The sequence below is a fragment of the Aptenodytes forsteri genome, unplaced genomic scaffold (assembly GCF_000699145.1).
Source record: "Aptenodytes forsteri isolate BGI_AS27 unplaced genomic scaffold, ASM69914v1 Scaffold209, whole genome shotgun sequence".
NCBI classification, from domain to species: Eukaryota; Metazoa; Chordata; class Aves; order Sphenisciformes; family Spheniscidae; genus Aptenodytes; species Aptenodytes forsteri.
In genome coordinates this window covers 1,579,107-1,597,605 of record NW_008795034.1, presented here as the reverse complement: position 1 = coordinate 1,597,605, position 18,499 = coordinate 1,579,107, and the positions used below count along the sequence as shown (strand labels likewise).

At 45.4% G+C, this 18,499-nt stretch overlaps 1 protein-coding gene across 1 annotated transcript in view; it reads left to right on the top strand.

Moving 5' to 3' along the window:
* WBSCR17 (Williams-Beuren syndrome chromosome region 17) overlaps positions 1 to 18,499 on the top strand; it is a 216,900-nt gene that overhangs the window by 77,104 nt on the left and 121,297 nt on the right. Inside the window, exons 3-5 of the mRNA XM_009276396.2 lie at positions 3,421 to 3,587; positions 12,691 to 12,865; positions 15,647 to 15,844. Coding sequence (XP_009274671.1) covers positions 3,421 to 3,587; positions 12,691 to 12,865; positions 15,647 to 15,844 — 540 coding nt within the window. The remainder of the gene's footprint in view (positions 1 to 3,420; positions 3,588 to 12,690; positions 12,866 to 15,646; positions 15,845 to 18,499) is intronic.

Sequence of the window (18,499 nt, the reverse complement as noted above, 5' to 3'; positions counted from 1 at the left end):
AAATAAAACCTGAGATTCTCCTCCTAGAAGACGTGAGGAGTTGCGAACGTTTTCCAGCCTACGTAAGAAATGGATTTGCTTTGGTGTTAATTCAGGTTCTAGAAAACCTTGGCAAATATCTCAGCACAACAGGTTTATTCCTAGAGCTTCTTGTCTCAAGCTCCCCTGAGAACCTTCTTGAATATCACATTTATCTCATTAATTGCTAATCCCTGAAGAGACCAGCCCACAGTCTGAGCTGAGGACTACAGCTGTGCTAGAATCCAATTCTGGCCCTGTGTGTCCCCTTTTGGATGATTAGTGAGACTTGAATCCTAATTTTTAGGAGTATTTTGGCCTGGGATCTGAATTTTGAGCATACTGTCTGGCAAGCAGCCAAACACTTTCTCGCCTGAGGGTGATAACCGTGGGCAGAGGGGGAAGATGTGTCTCAGATGGGGTTTGGTAGCCTGTGCATTGCTTGGGACTCGTCCGCCGAGCCCCTTGTCATTGCTCCTGCTGGGAGCCGGGGTTGGTGCTGTCTTTCTGTGCCGTTCCTCTGGGTTGCGCTTGAAACGCTGAAGGCAGCAGAAATTTCACATCATGCATCTTCCCGCCTTACGCAGAAAAGGCAGCCCCTTAGGGTTGAAAAGGTGGTGTGCTTTGGGGTACGGGAGGGTGGAGATGGAGGATGGAGCTCCGTAAGCTGGAGCGGTGGGCAGCCTGGCAGCCTCGCCTGCCTGCTGCTGGTGGGAACCAGCAGGGTCCCGGTCTGCTGACCTGCTGAGAGACAGTAAATCCGCTCCAAACTGCTGTCTCGAATGTTTCTAGGAGTAAAACAGTCAAACCTCTGTGCCTCCACCTGCAAATGGTCTGAACGATAAGGTTGAACCACAGAGTCCAGATCAGTCCCTTTTTCTATTTAAAATGCTTAGAAGAAAATAAACAAACCACCAAACAACCAAAAGCCCACCACTTCCCATCTCACATACTCATTATTCCTGCTGTTTCTAACAAGTTCACTGGCCCTTCTAATTATGTTTGAGCTCAAGTATGTTTGAGCTCAAGCATTTTTTTTTTTTTTTTTTTTTTTTTTTTTTTTTTTTTTTTTTTTTTTTTTTTTTTTTTTTTTTTTTTTTTTTTTTTTTTTTTTTTTTTTTTTTTTTTTTTTTTTTTTTTCTCTTTCCTTTTTCACCTCCCTGGCCCCAGGAGAGCCCAGAAGCACCAGGTGTTTTCCTGCACGCATGCATGAATATTGGTTGACACGTCAGCTTGTCAGTAATAAACCACTGCGGTAGAGCCCGGAGGGCTAAAGTCCGATAGCAAATGACTGCAGGCAGAGAGCATCGCTCAACCAGCTGCTGAAGAGAGCCTGTGTGAGGAAGACTGACAAACTTGAGGTTAATTTGCTTTTAAATTGTTGCCTTTCCCACTCCTCTGGTTGCAACCAAAGCCACCAGAGAGCACAGTGTTTATGCAAAGCTTTTGCCTCCCCCACCTGCCTTTGGAGAATTGCAGCTTTGTGCATAAGAACAATGCGGGTATTTGGTGTGCCCGCTCCTTCCTTGGACTTATCTCTTTTCCCTGTATCTTTGTTCTCCTGTCCTCAGCAATCAGGGAAGGAGAACCATGATAAGAGTGGTGCAGGGTGAATGCGAATGAGCAGGAGATGAACCTCAAAGGGCTAGCTTTGGATTTTCCTCTAAACCTCTTTGATCACAAACTGAGCTCTTTATCCCCCCCGAAGCATGCCCCGGGGGAAGGCTTCCCAGAGGTGTGCAATGATTAAAAGGAAATACTCTTGCTCCTGTGACCACCTTCTCTTCAGCTTAGCAGGTATCGACATATATCAAAAGCAGATTTTTAATCTCGGAGTCAGTTTAGTTTGACTTTCATGGCAGGGTTTCAGGGTCAGTTGTTGCTTTACCCCATCACGACTGTTCGTTCATTTTAAAGAGAGCTCTTCCCTTTGGAAGATCCTTTCCAGCGTTCGGTACGTTCCCTTTTGTAGAGAGCTTGGCTTGCTTTAGGGTAGGCAATAGTTAAATCAAGAAATACAACCTTGTTTTTATCCAGCATACTTGTTTAACTAAAGAAGATACATAAAGAACCGTGTTTCTGTGAAAATCTTTGTCTCCCAAGTCTCATTTTGGAGTCTGAAGAATGCCTGCTGTTGCCTAAGAAACACCCAGTACAATTAAATACAGAGTCATTGTTGGGGAGTCAATGAGCTTGAAGCAACGCTGGGATGTCATTTGTGCATTTGGTCTTTCTTTGCTTATCTGGACAGGATTTACTTGGTAAACACTCATTGTAATTCTGCGAACACTGCTAATGTTGCATGTCTAATCTGTCATGAATGCGGAGAGGGAGCGGGGAGGCTCATTTTCTTCTTCCCTCGCAGATATTTATTGTAGGGAAAGCTGGAGAGTTTGATTAAATTGTTTGAAGTAGTTAAAGATTGCCTGTTTGCTTTCTGTGAGTACTTTATTAAGATTAGGTTTCTGGTTAGGATAAAGTATGGTATTAAAACAACACCTGTATCTCTTTGAGAACGATGTGTGCTCCTTGGAGAGCTGTGGGTTACCTGGAAGACCTCTTGCACTTAGAGCTACCCTAGTTCTGCTCCATGGGTGTCCTCGGTCTCAAGGTCTGGTGTATCTATGTAACGTGAACCTGTTGCTTGCCAGGGATGATGCTGGCTGGTAGGCGACCTGGGAGCTCCTTCCACTTCTGTCCCGCTCTGATAGTCAGAAATGTGTCTAAGCTGATACCCAGCCACAAAACCAGGTTAAGTTAAGCAATTACTCATGAAACCCGGAGAGATGATTGCAAGTTTCTGTTTTTAACCTAACGTGGCTGTGAATTACAGAGACACCAGTTCATGGCAATGCTCTGCTGGGGTACTTCAGAAACAGGAATGTGTTCAGAAGTATCTGCAAAGAGAGCTAAAACATTTATTAAGGCTATTTAACCAAGGGTCATTTCGTATTCGTTTCGTTCCAAAGCAAATGGGAAGAAAATTCACAAGTGCCGTTTAAGAACAAAGCTCGTTTCTGACCACCTATTAATCTTAAAACAGAATAGGAATGTGGAGTTTCACTTGAAATGGTAAAGCCATTTTCTCAGTTCTGGAGCCTGCTTTTTGTTACATGCCCGCAGACATACGTACACAGACACGCAGACACAACCTCAGTTAAGCGAACTCTGGATTTGCACCCTGCCCTTGGTGCTCTCTGAGCCTGGAGGATATTCTCTGTCGCTGCTATCTCTTCCTAGACAGCATTGCTGAAATTATGCACAGGCAGCTATAATACAGGGCTGTGCAAAGCTGTGGGATGTCAGCCATTGTCTTGCACTGTGTATTAAATGTGTGCCTGACTAGAAGCGCTGCACTGTGTGCTCTGCTAACCCTGTCTCTCTTTGCCCTTCGTGCTACAGGTGCAAAGAGCTGAAATATGGCAAGGACCTACCCCAGATCTCCATCATCTTCATCTTCGTGAACGAAGCGCTATCGGTTATCCTGCGATCGGTGCACAGCGCTGTTAATCATACGCCAGCTCACCTCCTGAAGGAGATTATCCTTGTGGATGACAACAGTGATGAAGGTTAGCAGCACTGGGATCTAGGATCTCCAAAACATCAGGAGGGTGTTTAATTTCTTAAAATCTCACGGAGGAGTCGCGCTTCTTTGGGAGTGGTGACACTGCTGGGAAGCACATGGTGTGAGGTGGTGGGTGTGCTGGCTGGCACACCAATTCTGTAGCAAAAAAGGAACAGGATCAAACCAAAGTTAAAATCTGAGATAATTCTGGATTTGAAAGTGTAGCTGAAAGCTAGAAGGCTAAAGGAAACCAGAGAGCAATCTTACCTTTCTCTTCACGGTAGCATCCAGAAGTTCTGGTTTCAGGTGTATCCTTGCTTCTAATAATAACACTTTTGGTTGTTGCAGAGATGCACCTCTCACAGAGTTGAGGGACAAAAGCCTGGAGCCTAGTGAGTTATTTCTGCTTTGGCCCCTTGCAGTGGTGTTAAACGAGACGTTTTCTCTGTGTGTGCCTCAGTTTCCCCATCTGTAGAATAAAGTCCCAGGCTTTATAAATGGCTGGGACCCTGTAGAGGCCCTCCTTCCTCTCATAATATGTTTTTGATATAAGAAGGATAAGTAGAGAGAAAGAAGAGGAAACAAACGCACCCAACCTGCTCAAGTTAGGCCACAACAAAACATGGAGGGGGATGTTAGGTTTCCCATGTTACACACGTGTCGTTTGGTTCAACCTGCTCTCAGTCACTGTTGCAGTACCTTCCCTTCTGGCTTTTGAGAACACAAAGCTGCAGGAGGTGGTTTCATGTAGAAGCATTTTCAGACTCTGATTCTTCCAAGATTTGTTTTTCCCAGTATACAGTGGGATAATGTCATTAGGGTAGTTACAATCTCCATGAAGAACAGCAAATGGTTAAGTTACGTTGATTACTGCCTTCTTTATTTGTACTGCCTGCTTGTACTATTATTTTAAAAAATAATAGACATGTGCTGTGGATGTTGTGATCAGAAGGGAAGATCAGGGAGGGTGCAGGACACAGAGAGCTTATTTCCAGAGGGAGTCTGAGAGGTTGCTCGTCTGTCTGTGATGAGATGAGATGGTATACAGCAAGCTACTCAAGCCTGTAAAAAATAGGCACTCAAATACCACAGTAATGAGCACCATAGAAAGCTGATGAATTATAATTACCAGTAAAAGAAACAGGAGGGCAGCTCCTCAGCTGATGGAAATCACAGTGGCTCTAGTACAAAAGCTAGGATGATGTGCACCAGTGAAGCCATGGGATTTCAGAGCTGGAACTATTTGGCTCATGAAGAGAAAGTGCAGGTGATCTGTCGCTGCAGTATTTAGCATTGCCAAGTACTTAGAGGGTTCGAAATACTAAAATGAGATGTTCCTCTCCAAATTTTACCGTATCAATGGGGTGAAGAGAACGCTCTTTAAAAGAGAACGCATTGGTAATAATTACTGAGCTTCTCTACCGATGCACAAAGAAATATGTTTTTAAACAGCCTCTACCCGTCATTCAGTATGCAGCACTGAAGCTAATATTGAGTCAAGTACTCTGGAGACATTATTGAAAGGCACAGGACAATGAAACGAATCCTTTCAAAAAACGTTCCCCCCCCGCAATAAGCTGAGACTGCAGCTGGCAGCGAGGATGCGGAATGAAATCCCTTTATTCGCCGCTGAGATTGCAAGGCACCGTCTTCTCTGGCGGTTTGCTGCAAGGGCTGGGCCAGTGCTGGTGTGATCTGGTGATGGGGCTGGATGGTGGCAGGGTGTTGACAGGGCAGCGAGATGGGTGGCCAAAGCTTGTAGTATGCTCAAGCACTTCCAGCTCTGGGATTTCCTCTTTGTGCCATTCAGGCTGACCAAGCTGCCTGGCTTGTGTTGGAGTGCCTTTTGGCATCCACCTGTCCAGGGAGGCAGATGCAGGTAGATGACTTTAAATTGAAGGACAAATTCATATATCATGTGCAGGAGGTGGGAAGATCCCAGTCTCCTTGCACACCTAGGCAACGTGCACTATGCATCCCACCAAGAGGATGCATTGATTGCATCGGCATCATGAGCATCCAGGGTCCCTCGTGATGGGCCAGGGCTGTGCTGCGGGTTGTACAACACCTGAACACCAAGGTCTGTCCTCAAAAACCTTGCAATGGAAGTATGCAAGGAGAGTGGGTGTAGGGAGCAACGCGATGCTGTTAGCTGGTAGTAGGGTTAGTAATGTCAGTACTATGCTGTTGAGTCTTTGTAGGCATCATGACAAACGAGATTTTTAAGGAGGGATTTGAAGGAAGATAATGAGGTAACTTGGCAGATGTTTATGGAGAGCTCCTCCCAACCGTGTAATAATCTAGTTTTCTCATGTAAAAGAAATGATACAAACCAGAACATATCTCTGGGACCCATGCATTCACCCTCTGCATCGTCAAAGAGCTTCAATGACAGCAAAGAATTATTAATGGCAATAACATTGTCGTATAGTTCCCACTAATGCTAGGAAATAATTGCGAGCAGCAACAGCAACATCATATAGTTGATGCTTTGGATATTACAAAGTCATTGTAATATATGGATTTGGCTTGTACAGGAAAATAATTATAGGAAGATAGTTTCTCACGAGCTCTAAGATTTAAAGATGAATTGTGGAGAATCAAGCACAAGCGCTGAGCAGAGGATGGAGTTGTGTGGGTGCGACTTCAATGGCTGTGATTGAACAAGAGGAGGAATTACTGCAGCCTTTTGTGAGCAGCTGTGTGTGTTTGAGGGTGTACAGCTTGTCGCTGTAGCCTGGGCAAAGCCTTTGGGCTCAGTTTTATACACCTGAAAGAAGGCTGACCTTCAGAGAGCAGGATCTCAAAACCAGTAGCTGTGTTGTACCCTGGTGGGTTACAAGAAGCAACTTCTGGGAAATTTTCTAAAGGCTCAAGAAAGTCCGTGGCTCTGGGCTGCATGCTGGGGGGTTTCTGTGTAGGTTTTGTCAGAGAACACTTTACACAGACGTGAAGAGGAAATACAGCTTGTATGGGTAATTGAAGAACGAAACATGTTCCCAAACCAAATACTAAAAGGCCCCTGGGAATTCCAAGTCAACTTCAAGTTTTAAAATTAGTCCCAGGGATGGAGGTAAGAACTGCATACCCTGGGCACCCCGGCTATTATTTGCCCTTCAGGTAGACCACTGACTAGTTACACAGACACGATCAAAACCTTTAGGTGATCTGTAGTTTTCAGACTGGAACAAACTGCTTCTGAAGACTCATTAGACGCTTCTTATCTTTTTTGTAACGTGGTATGTACAACAGTACTGCACAACATAAAAGTATGCCATGAGAGATTAAAAGTTAATAAACACGGTCATTCTGATTCTTTATATCTGAGCTGTAAAAAGATAAAAGATACCAATGTATTGTAATGGAGGGGAAAAAAACCAATCCCTCCTTGAAGGAAAAAGCTTGGGGACTTGTAGTTTGAACCCCTTTCTCCCTTGAGCCGCACATTATACTTTATAAAGACTTTTTTGGAGGCTGCTTTTGTTTGTGTTTGTTGCAAGGGTGTAATTACAAAGCCAGTGCGCAGGTTGTGTTTCTGAGTGATAACATGTTTCCTAGGTTGTTGGAGGAATACAGCAACGTGCCCCTGAGACGTTGCGTTATCTCGCAGCTGCACACTTTGTCTGAGTCTGTTGCTTAATCATCACCTGCTTTTTTTTGCTGTCTGTCTTTTAGTGTTTTTAATCTGGGATAATATCTCTTTGAAAAGCAAACTGCTTGGTCTAGAAGAAAACCTTTGGATAAAAGACTGCTTAAAGGAGCTGGCTACACTCGGGGAGACATGCTACTGGTTGTAATTTACCTCGGTGTAACATATTAGCTGTGACTCGATATATCGCTTTCTTGTCTTGCAGCTCATTTCAACAGCAACAACAGCGGTTCGTGCACACTCTCCTGGGAGCTGGCTCGCTTGCGCTTCGTGTGTGTTTGTGTTTAGAGGAAGGTTTTAACAGAATTGCAAGAAGCTGAGTCATATCTCAGCTTTTCCTAGGCACTGGTCCAACCCAAGTGCCTAATTATTCCAGTTGCTCAAACTAAAGATGGGTTGCTTAATTGCGCTGACCTGGTGCTGTCCCACTGGTGTTCAGGTCTGAGGCTTTCAGGCCCTGCCAGGGCGTGGAGGACAGCAGCAAACCTTGGTTTGTCTCTGTCAAACCTTTGCTTTTGGTGAACCAAATGAACCAGCAACTTGCAGCCGAATGCACCTAGTGGGACCAGCTTTGCCTGTAACCCTGTATGAGAATTGATTCACAGTTTCCTCTTCAATATTTGCAAGCAAACATCAAAAGCTTTGGAGACTCACCTGGCTCCGAGTCTCGCTGCAAAAATTCTCATATTTGTTTGTTGCCTGTTGAAGGAGTTTCGTTTGTGAGTTTGTGCTGCAGAAATCCAACCCACAATGGCTTTGGTGTTTCAGGGAGGCGAGAGCGTGGGACAAGGGACTGCTGGTGTCCCCCGTGGCACTGGAGCACTCCCAGCCCCGACTCTTGTGTCCTCCAGCTTTCAGTGTTTCTGATAACAGAAACATCTGGGTTCTGTAGACTTTTCCCACCCACCTCAGCCTGGCAAACACAACTATGTTTTCTTTAGGGGTGTAGAGGAGGTGCAGTCCACTCCCTAGGACCACCTGGGCATTGCTGTATAAGAGATTTTCTGCTGTTGGTAGTTCCTTGAGCTCCTCTGGGGCCGTTGATCTTTGCCTCTTTCTTTGTGTGGCACCAGGCAGTTCCCACGTTTAGTTCTGGGGAGTTCAGCAGGATTTGGGTAGATCTGGGCAGGTTCCATGGTGTGGAGAACTGCGTGGTGGATGTTCCTGCAGTTGCTTCTGGGCTAATGTCTTTCACATGGTTACTTTTAGTGGTTCAATTTCTCCGGCAGGCCTATTTCCCAGAAAGCTCATGTGGGTGACAAAATACTTTGCAATAGATAACATAAGTCATTGCAGCTGGCAGATGGGTTTTTTAATAGAGCAACAGGTCTATTGGATTCTAGTTCCTTGGACTTACCCTTCAGTGAAGATCGATACGGACAGATGGAGAAGAAAAGGCAGGATTGAAATTGAACCTGCTGGCATTTTCAGTAGGATTTCTCTCTGCAAATCTTCCCTGGAAGTAGCTCGTGCAGTGGCAAAGACCAAATGTTTACAAATACCTCCATGTGCAAATATTGATTGCATCCTTAATAAACATGACTTAGGAATGATGTGGGTGTGCTCTGAAGGATGGTCCCGTAGGTTTCCTCAAAGAATGTGTGACATCCATGTGTGACATGGGGGGCGGGAAGAGTGCCATAGGGTACAGAAGAGAAAGGAGTCTCTAGATTCCATTGCAGTGCTTAGATCTGTTTTGATCTGGCTAGATAGATATATAGATATCAAATCTGATAGATTTGATCTGCTTGCAGATCAAATTACTGGTTGTGTAGCCCATGTAGATCCACCCACTCAGATACCTCATGAGTGCATGGCCTAAATAAGTGGTCCTTTGATTAGGAAGGATGAAGGTGAGCTGGGGAGCCACTGCTTTGCTTCCATCTTGGCTCCTGACTTTCTTTGTTATTACTTTGCATCCAGAGTTTCAGTTTATGAACACTGGGCTGATTATCATGCTAAAAGTGTTATCGGCTCAGTATCTAATGGATATTCTCATTTTCAGCGATGAGCCGAAGGGGCAAAAGCACTGCTATGACCCTGTGCAAGACAGAGGTGAGGAGAATGGCAGCAAGTTATCTGAACTGCGAGATGCTTTTTCCCCTGCTGTAGTTTGCATGAAGTCCTGAAAATAGCAGATCCAAAGGCCAGGTTGCCAGTTTGTGTGAAAGCTGAGTCCCTTAAGCAAGGGTATCTGCTGTTGTCCATTAGTGCGAGTCATTTAATTCCTGGCATACTACTTCAGACCTCCCAACCTTCCTTTTACAGCTCTGGGACGTGCTGCAAAGATGCAACAATAGGGGATGAAACATTTCTTAAGTGAATATGACAGATGAAAAGCTTTGGTGCTATTGACCTTAATGCAACAGCTCTCTGCATCCTCAGCCTGGAGCCACGCGTTCTGACAATGCGCGTCAGAGCTGCCACGAGTTGTTTTCCTGTTACGCTAATGGCACTCAATGAAGTGACTGCCGAGTGAAGGAAAGTGCAGGGTAAAATTAGGAATGACTTCAAATGACTTGGATTAAGATTAGATTTGTGAGTGAGTTATGATTTCCAGCCCGCTGGAGTTCACGTGGAGGAAGCTGAGCACATCTGGTCCCGCAGGATCAGCATTGGTGGGACCAGGGGAGCTCTGACAGTGCGGCTGTGTTGGCGCTGGGGTTTCCACTGATGCTTTTCGACACAGCCATGTCAGTCCTGCTCATTGGCGAGGGGAGACCTGGGCCAAGGCTCGCTTGATGCTTGAACGGGAGTTTTGCAGAGCATTCCCAGAGACTGGCATTTCACTTTTGTTACCTAATACTGGATTTTCCACACCTGCACTTCTGGATGCGCTGAGAAATGAAATACAAAGCCCTGTGCCTGCTGTCTGGATGCCCAGTTGAGTGCCAAGTATGTATCTTATAATACCAAAATGGTGCTCAGCAGCCGCTGTGCACCATGCCCTCCTCCCGCAGAGCTGCAAACCAGCTCAGACGGGTGAGAGACTGGCAAAGGTCAGCACGGATGTGCAGCCATCCTCTCCATTAGGGCTTGCACAGGCACGTAAGAAAAGTGAATTCTCACCCAAAAGGTGTGTGCTGTGGGCTGAGCCAGACTGGGAGGGAAGGCAGGGAGCTAAGCCCGGAAATCTGTGCAAGGCTATACAGGACGCCCTTAGCAGAGAGAGGGTCTGGAACCACATTTCCCATATCTGATTAATGCTTTCGTCTCTCTCTCTCGAGTGTTTCTCCACTTGGGTAGCAGCCCATTAGGGGTGCTTGTCGCATGCGTTGCAGGCAGGAGAGGGGCACTCTGGCCTCTGCTAATGAATGGGATGGTGGGTTAGAATGATGCTAATCATAAGCATCCTCTCCACCGGCTCTCCATGGTCACCTTTTACCATTTCGCAGGTGCACGGGTGTGCTGTACTGGCTATAGTGCTCTCAGCAGATCAGTTCTTCACCTGTTGGCATCCAGCATCCTTTCAGAAAGGAGGAGGACGCAGCTGTGGCTCCCCAGGGAGTTTCTGATGAGCTGCCTGTTACACAGCGTGGTGGGCATAGGAATCTCTCAGGCTTCACCCTTCACTGCCTTTGAGACATGACGTTACAATTCTTCCTTGTTTCACTAGAGCTATACTCTCCTTTGAGCTGCTCAAACAATTCCCATGAAGATTTTTCCTGTTTTCCTTCAACTGAGATTAAAACTCCAATTTGAAAGTTGTTTTAATTGTTCAGTCTAGCCTGTAATGCAGTGGTCTGCAGCATTAATGACTTACCTTCTGACAAAAACACGTGAGATGCTGGTGCTATGCTTGTGGGGTTTCATCTGTCAAAAAATCTGTGTCTCTGTCTCCTTAAAACCATTTGGGAGAGTTGTTGTCTCCATAAAATATTGGTTTTTCTCTGAGTGGCTCAGCATGAAATGGAAGTTGCTGAGTTATGTATGTATGTGATGCAGATGCTTTGAATTGAGGAAGGGGCTCATTTGCTTTATTCTTTTTATTCCCACTTCAGCATAAAAGAGAAATGAGACTTTTGGGAAATTGGCATGTGAGGGGAACCATCCCAGAAAGGCAGTCTGAAGAAAGCACATTTTATGTGCTTGGAAGAAGGCATGGAAGGGAAGGGAACAGATAGTCCATTTTCCTTTGATTTCTCAGGCTAAGCCCAGCAGATGGGACTTGCTGTTTATTCTTTTGCTCTCCATTGCCGTGTTTCCTTCATGTAGGAACTCCTCACATGTGCTCATAGTCTCAAGTATTTTACCATGTGGATTATGTTTAATGGAGACTTTTTTCTTTTTTTTTTTTTTTTTTTTTTTTTTTTTTTTTTTTTTTTTTTTTTTTTTTTTTTCCTGGAGAGAGAGTATGTGTGAAGGGTAGTAGATTATAATTTGGGGTGACAGACTATATCTTAACTTTCTGCTGTCCTGGAGCCTCATAGGGATAAAAGACATTCTCAGAAACTGCTTTCATGGTGTTAAGAGTCCATGTTGGTACACAGTGGTATTGCTTAGCTTTTACAAGAGTACTTCTCATCAGTAGATCTTCATGCATTTAACCTGATGCACCACGAAGTAAAAGGATCAAGGGTTCTAGCAGAGCACTAGCACTTTTCCAAATTGTTGAAAACACATACTAGTACTTACCCCTTACCGTAACCTTTCATATGCTTCCACATCCAAAGTCCTGTGTGTCTTTTATACTCAATACTTGTAACTATCAAAAAGTTTAATGCTGGTAATGACTGCAGGCTGACGGATCCATTATGTTCTCAGCCCTAGTACATATACGGGCTTAGACAACATAATTAAATGATCTGCAGTTTCCAGTGAACAGAAGATACACGGTATGAGGATCTTCTGAACAAAGCCAAAGTCTCTTTCATCCTATCATAAAAGCAGGGGGAATTTCAACTTTGCTAGTGGCAAAGCTTGGAAAACATACAGCAAATGCCAAGACTGTACTAGTGAGGCTGAGTAAAAAGGATAGTGAAGCTCATACACAGTTTTGATGTAGTTTAAGTTATTTCAGATGGGTTTTGCAGCATTTCTAGCAATCCATTCAGTTAAAATCTCCGTCAGAAATGCAGAGCACTAGTGTTTGGTATCCACAGGTGACTTGTTTCTATTCTTGTCTTTCAGTGGGGTGATACCCAGGTATTGCAAGGCAATCTAGCTGGCCTCTTGCTGCTGCCCTTTGCCTTTAAAGATTGCATTTGGGCTCCTTGGTCACCCAACAGCAATGTTTTTGGCAACCTTGAATTTCTTTTGTAAGGGCTGTGGTCAGTCCACCATTGGGTGGTCTTCTGCAAATCAGCATTGATTGACCCTAAATGATCATATCCCTCCCAGTGGTGTTCAGAGATACGTGGCTCCAGTAAGTTATGCTCGTATCCATCAATAAAGTGGGTTTATTTTAGGTGAAAACTGTTGCACCTTTTCAATGGGTTCTCTGGCACTTCTTCTCTAGAGGAACTGAAGGCGCCGCTAGAAGAATATGTCAATAAACGATACCCAGGCCTTGTGAAGGTGGTGCGCAACCAGAAGAGGGAAGGCCTTATCCGAGCTCGTATTGAAGGCTGGAAAGCTGCCACTGGCCAGATCACTGGATTTTTTGATGCTCATGTGGAGTTCACTGCCGGCTGGTAGGTGCTCAACCTCAAGGTCTCAGTTACAGTGTGTGCGATGCATTAAACAGGGGACAGTCCATTGTTTTGTATGGATGTGTATACAAACAAGTCCACTGGCTTTTACTAATCCTGTCTTCCTCCTGTACTGAATGGCCACCGATGAGCTATGATGGGAAGATACAAGAAAACCTTTCCTTGCCCTTGTTTCCTGTAATCGTTTTCTATTCCCTCCTTTTATGCATGCACACCCCCCTGTCCCTTGTTTATATTTTTCAGGTTGATTTCCCATTCCCTTAGCCCTGAGTAATCTCTGTAAGTTTAAAAAAGCCCAGGCAGCAAGGGATTGAAAGAGACGGTGTTTCTTGCTTCCTTGCCCTTTGCAGCTGGATCCCACTGGAGAAGGCTTAGATGTTTTAGATTGATTTGTTTCTTCTGCAGCTAGGAATAAGCGCAGAGATGCAGAAGCAGTGAAAGGTGTTTCATAAGGATTTTTTTCAGAGATTCGAAACATTTGAGTTCAAGTGCCTTAAGTTTGAGTCTAGATCATGAGAGGAGCCTGAGAGTGATCCTGAGAGTGATCCCCCCCCCCCCCCCCCCCCCCCCCCCCCCCCCCCCCCCCCCACCAACTGTAAAAAGTAAATGGTACATGTTTAGAAAAGTGGAGGTAGAAGAAGCTAACTTGCATCTAATTTGAACACGGAGTAACATCCACGAGAAAAATGCTTCAGCAGCTGCAAACAGTTCTGCGCAGTTACTGAATTCTTTGTAATGACAACGTAGCTGAAGGGTGTCTTTAAGAGCCGTTTCTTATGTTGATATCTGTATTCCCAGCTAAACATTCCTGTCTTCAGGTCATTAAGTCCTCACACCTGATTTTACTGATATATGGAGGAAGCTCTCATTTACTGAGCTCTTGAAACAGCTTTTCTAGGGATAGAGAGTGAGCTTTTCTGCAGCGTGGGCTTGACTCACTCTGGTGTTACGTACCCGCTGCTGTTGCTGGAGGCACCAAGAGTGCAAGTTACTCCTTATGTTGGCAGACTGAGCCCAGGTTGATCAGCGGCTCTTGGGCTGCAGAGGTAAGGCTGAGCACACCCCCTGCTCTGAATGCATTTGAATGTCCCAGAGATGAATTTTGTAGCTATAGAGTCCTCAACCTATGTCCCAAGGAAAAAAAGACCCTTCAGATAGTCCTGCTTTCAAGAATTGACTGTGTTCTGTCCAGGGACGTGTTTTTTTGGATTTGGGGGAAGTTTGGACTAGGTAAGGCGTGGTTAAACAAAACACATCCTTCATGGCCTTGCTTTACAGAAGGGAAGTTTTTGAGCCAGGCTTCCCAGCCTGTGGATTGTGTTTTCATGCAGGATGTCCAGCCGCACGTGGCAACATGGGAATCTGTGCGCAGTTACCCTGCAGATGCACATCGGAGCTTTACACAGGATAACTATCCAGGTGGAACAGAAGTACATGAGAGCAGCTGTGTTGTGGCAAACCAAGGGCCTGTCTAGCCTCCTGTTACGCCACTAACCATAGCCAGAAGCCTAGGAAAGCATATATGGGCAGGGCTAGCGCATACGATATTCCTTCAGAGTATGCTACCGAAGTCCAACAATTTGCAGATGTGAGGCAGACACAGCTTCTATGTATTTAGCAACCCTCACTGCATTTCTCATGAGTCTTTTCCTGTTGTCTACTGAGCCCATGTAAACTTCAAGCATTCACAGCATCCTTGGGCAAAGGTGCTCCACACTGCAACTACCCACTGTGGAAAGAGCTAATTCCTTGTTGTCCATCTTGAGCCTGTTTCTTTTGATGGTCCGTAGTTCTTGTATGGAAAGAGTCTCCAGGTGGTCATGGAGCACCTTCTCGGAGCTGCTCCTGGCTGTACAGTCGGCTCATGCTGCAAAACTGGCCCCTAATTAATGTATCGTCTCATTTCGTTGCTACCTGAGTAAAGATTTCAGGAAGCTCAGTTTAAAAACCTGTCATTTTTAAAAATAAAAAGTTCAGAATATGGAATTATTACTTAATAATGCTTTTTTAAACCAGCACACCAGAGAAAACACAGTGTACTAGCTCTGCAAGAAAAGATAAGGTCCCGTTTCAGAGGCTTTAATTCATTTCCACAGCTTAACACCTTAGTTTGTGGAAATAGTCCTTTCCTTGTGCTGATAGCTTCAGCCGGTCCATGAATTTGTGTAGTCAGTTGTGTAGGAGAGCGCTAAAACTCCCCAAATCTCCAGGGCTGCAGCTATCTGAGCTCCATGCCTGGCGGCTGGCCCCTGTGCTCTGATGGCAGCTCTATGCAAGGGACGTGTCCGGGTGGGAAATCCCATCAAGTCGAAGCACTGAAGCCTCTTGCAGCATCTCCCTTGTGGCTGACAAAGCCTGGCAAGCCTTTCAGAAATAACCTTTTAAACTTGGCAGCGTGAATGCTTTGCCTCTCTCTGCAGTTTCTGTGCTGATAAAAGCACGGGCGAGTGGAAGGGTGAGACAGAGACCGGCATGTTGCAATCTGGGATCACTCACTGACTCTGTGAGGAGCCTCGTGCCAGTCTCTGGGCTCCTCAAGCTGGGTTTTGCTGTGGCTCTCTAAAGACATGAATGGGACATGTGACGCTTGTGAATGGGAGCAGAGAGGAGTCCACATTATTCTGTTTACTGAATGGTGACAAGAACGCCTGTTTTCTTACCCTCATTTAAGTGCACAAGCTGTACAAAAACTACAATGTCCATTTGCAAATTATGGTAGAAATTAATGGTCTCTTCCTGCGCTTTTTTTTTTTAACCACTTAGGGCTGAGCCGGTACTTTCACGAATTCAAGAAAATCGGAGAAGGGTCATTCTTCCCTCCATAGACAACATCAAGCAGGACAACTTCGAGGTGCAGCGTTACGAGAACTCTGCCCACGGGTACAGCTGGGAGCTGTGGTGCATGTACATCAGCCCCCCCAAGGACTGGTGGGATGCTGGAGACCCCTCGCTGCCCATCAGGTATGTTGCAGAGCCCAGGGGCCGCTTGCTCTCCGTCAGCGAGGTGCAATGAGGCAAAATGCGGAAAGATAAAGTGAGGAAGCCAGCTTAGATGGATTGGATATAGTATCATAACACAAACCAGCTCAGAGAGGCTGTAACACAAGCTAGGAAGGGTTTTGCTAGGGTGAAGGGATTTGGAATGGGGTATTATTTGGTAACAATATGCAAAAACACTGGGGAAGTATAGGAACTGTGTGGATTTGTACAGTCTTATGTTTAACTGCATATGACAAAGTCGCTTTACCTTGATTACAGTGTTAAGTTTTTGCAAATCATAAGGAATGAGGTGATTACTCCTGTGTAATGAACTGAGCATGAATTCATGAAATACAGCACTGTTTTTTTTCTTGAATAAAAAGTACATCTCCTCTCAGGGCAAACTTTGTAAAAATGTATCTTACGTTGTTCTAACACTTCAGCTTACATGGTTGACAGCTCTGAAATGTTGCCCCAGCCCCTCCAGACTTCAGGTGTGGGACAAGCCCGTTTGGACAAAATAAAAGCAGGAGGGGAGGGAATTGCTTGGTGTGGGTGGGAGACTGGGGCTGCTCTGCGTGCAAAGTTCAATTATTTACCTTGACAGCCCCTAAATACCAGAAGTGATGCTATGATCAGAAGTGGTTTTCTGGCCAGGTGAATAGGATATATTGCTCCTAACTTGGTTAATATAGAGAAGGCTTGTCCTCAGGCGTATAACAGATGCATATGTGCAAATCCACACCTGATTGAATTCTGAACCAAAATATCTGTGCTTTGGTCAATGATATAATCCCTGGAAGCTGAAATTAGGTCTATTCCCATTTACACAGAGGCCTTCTTACTCCTTTGGGCTCCCTTGTTCCAGACAGCATATTCAGTCATCAGTGGAGGAATTGACAGTTTATTCTGGACAGGAATCAAGTCTTTGAGGAATAAACAGTTATTTTAACCAAATGCAAGCTGCTGGACTTGTTAAAGGGGGGGCTGGACAGCTGGGGTATACAGAAGGCAAAGACGAGGAATTCAAAAGCCTTAGCAAGTGAGGTGTGAGCAGTGTGGTGCTGGCAGTCCCTACAGACACGTGACTCTGGTTCCCAAACTGGTGCCTCTGGAGGATGATAAAAGTGGACCGTCTCTGTTGGGATAAGCCTTTCTCGGCCAGTGGATGTAAAAGTCAGTAAAGTGTTGCAGGGAAGAGCAACCTCTTTTATTAGGCTAAACTGCTGTAGTTGGGAGAAACAGGCAAGCTTTGGCATACGGGATGTCCCCTGTGACTGCGACACGACCCCAGGAGCTTGCTGTCATTCAAAAACTGGCAGGCGAGGTGCACTGAGGAAACTGGATCCACCCAAATACGACATTTAAATGAATGGCATAACCTTCTGTTATTGTCCTCTAAGAATGTGGTTTTAATTTCAGTTTCACTGTGCTTAGGGGAGTGGTTAAGGAGGGCAAGCTGTGGCAGAGAGAGATGGGGAGGGACAGGCTTCTTTGTGGAAGTTGGTGTTTGATGGCAGGGGAGATGAGAAGGGAAAGAGACAGGGAAGAAGAGTGAGTGACTGAGGAGGAGGAGGAGAGCTATGGGCAGCCGAAGGGTTGGATGGCTGTGAAGAGGAGGAGTGGGGAGATGAGTACCTAATGCAAGGAGGATGGAGGCTTTTTAGGATGTAGCTTTGCCCCAGGCTCCCTATATATGAACCAGTTTATAAAGGCAGCCACCAGGAGTGCAAATGGGGTCACACCGATGCTGGACACTTACACACATCTCCAGCTCTACCACCACATGTTTTTTCCTTGGTTCAATATTGTGAGCCAGCAGGTACTGCTAAGCTTCGAGTGAGTGCTGCCTGGAGGTTTTATGTACTTCTGATCTACTGCTGTAGAAATGAAGGGTTAGCTGTGGGAGTTGTCTTCTGTTGGGCAGAATGTCATATTAGGTTGTTCTGGTGCTTGTTTTATCTTTAAAAATATCTATGGGTGGTGCTAAAATGTGGATGGGATATTGAGCATCGTATTTCTGCATTTAAGCAGATTGCAAACAGTTACTGCTTAGGAGGAGCTGGGAGGTGCGAGAGGTTTATCAGTCTGCTCTGGGGTTCCTGCAACCTTTCTGCACCAGTTGCATCCCTTTTTGGAGGCAACCTAGGAGCCGGGCATGCCCCGTGAGCCCCACGGCATCTGCAGCCTTGTAATCCCAAGGCTCTGCCTGCTCAGCTCTTGAGCATTGCTGAGTTGAACCACCAATGAATTAGAGATCAGAGAAGGCTTACGGAGACACTTGACTGGCAGCAACAAGGATGCACATCCTGATCATCCGCTTTGACTTTGTTAAAGGCATCTGTAATGTGGACGCCGCTGCTTGAGGCCATGGTGTGTGGGAATCAGGGCTCGGGGGTTAAAGGGAGCCAGGGTGGAAGGGCATTGCCTCCAAAGCATGCTCTGGGAAAGGGCTTCTGTAACAGACCCAGTAGCCTCCCAGCGATGTTAAATAAACAACTTACTAAAATAACATTGTTAACATGCACTGGGGGAAGGATTATGAGAAAGATAAATGGGTAGCGTCCACAACAAAAAGCTAATGAAAAATACCGTCTCATTACATTATGTTGTGTAACCACATACAAACCAGAAATA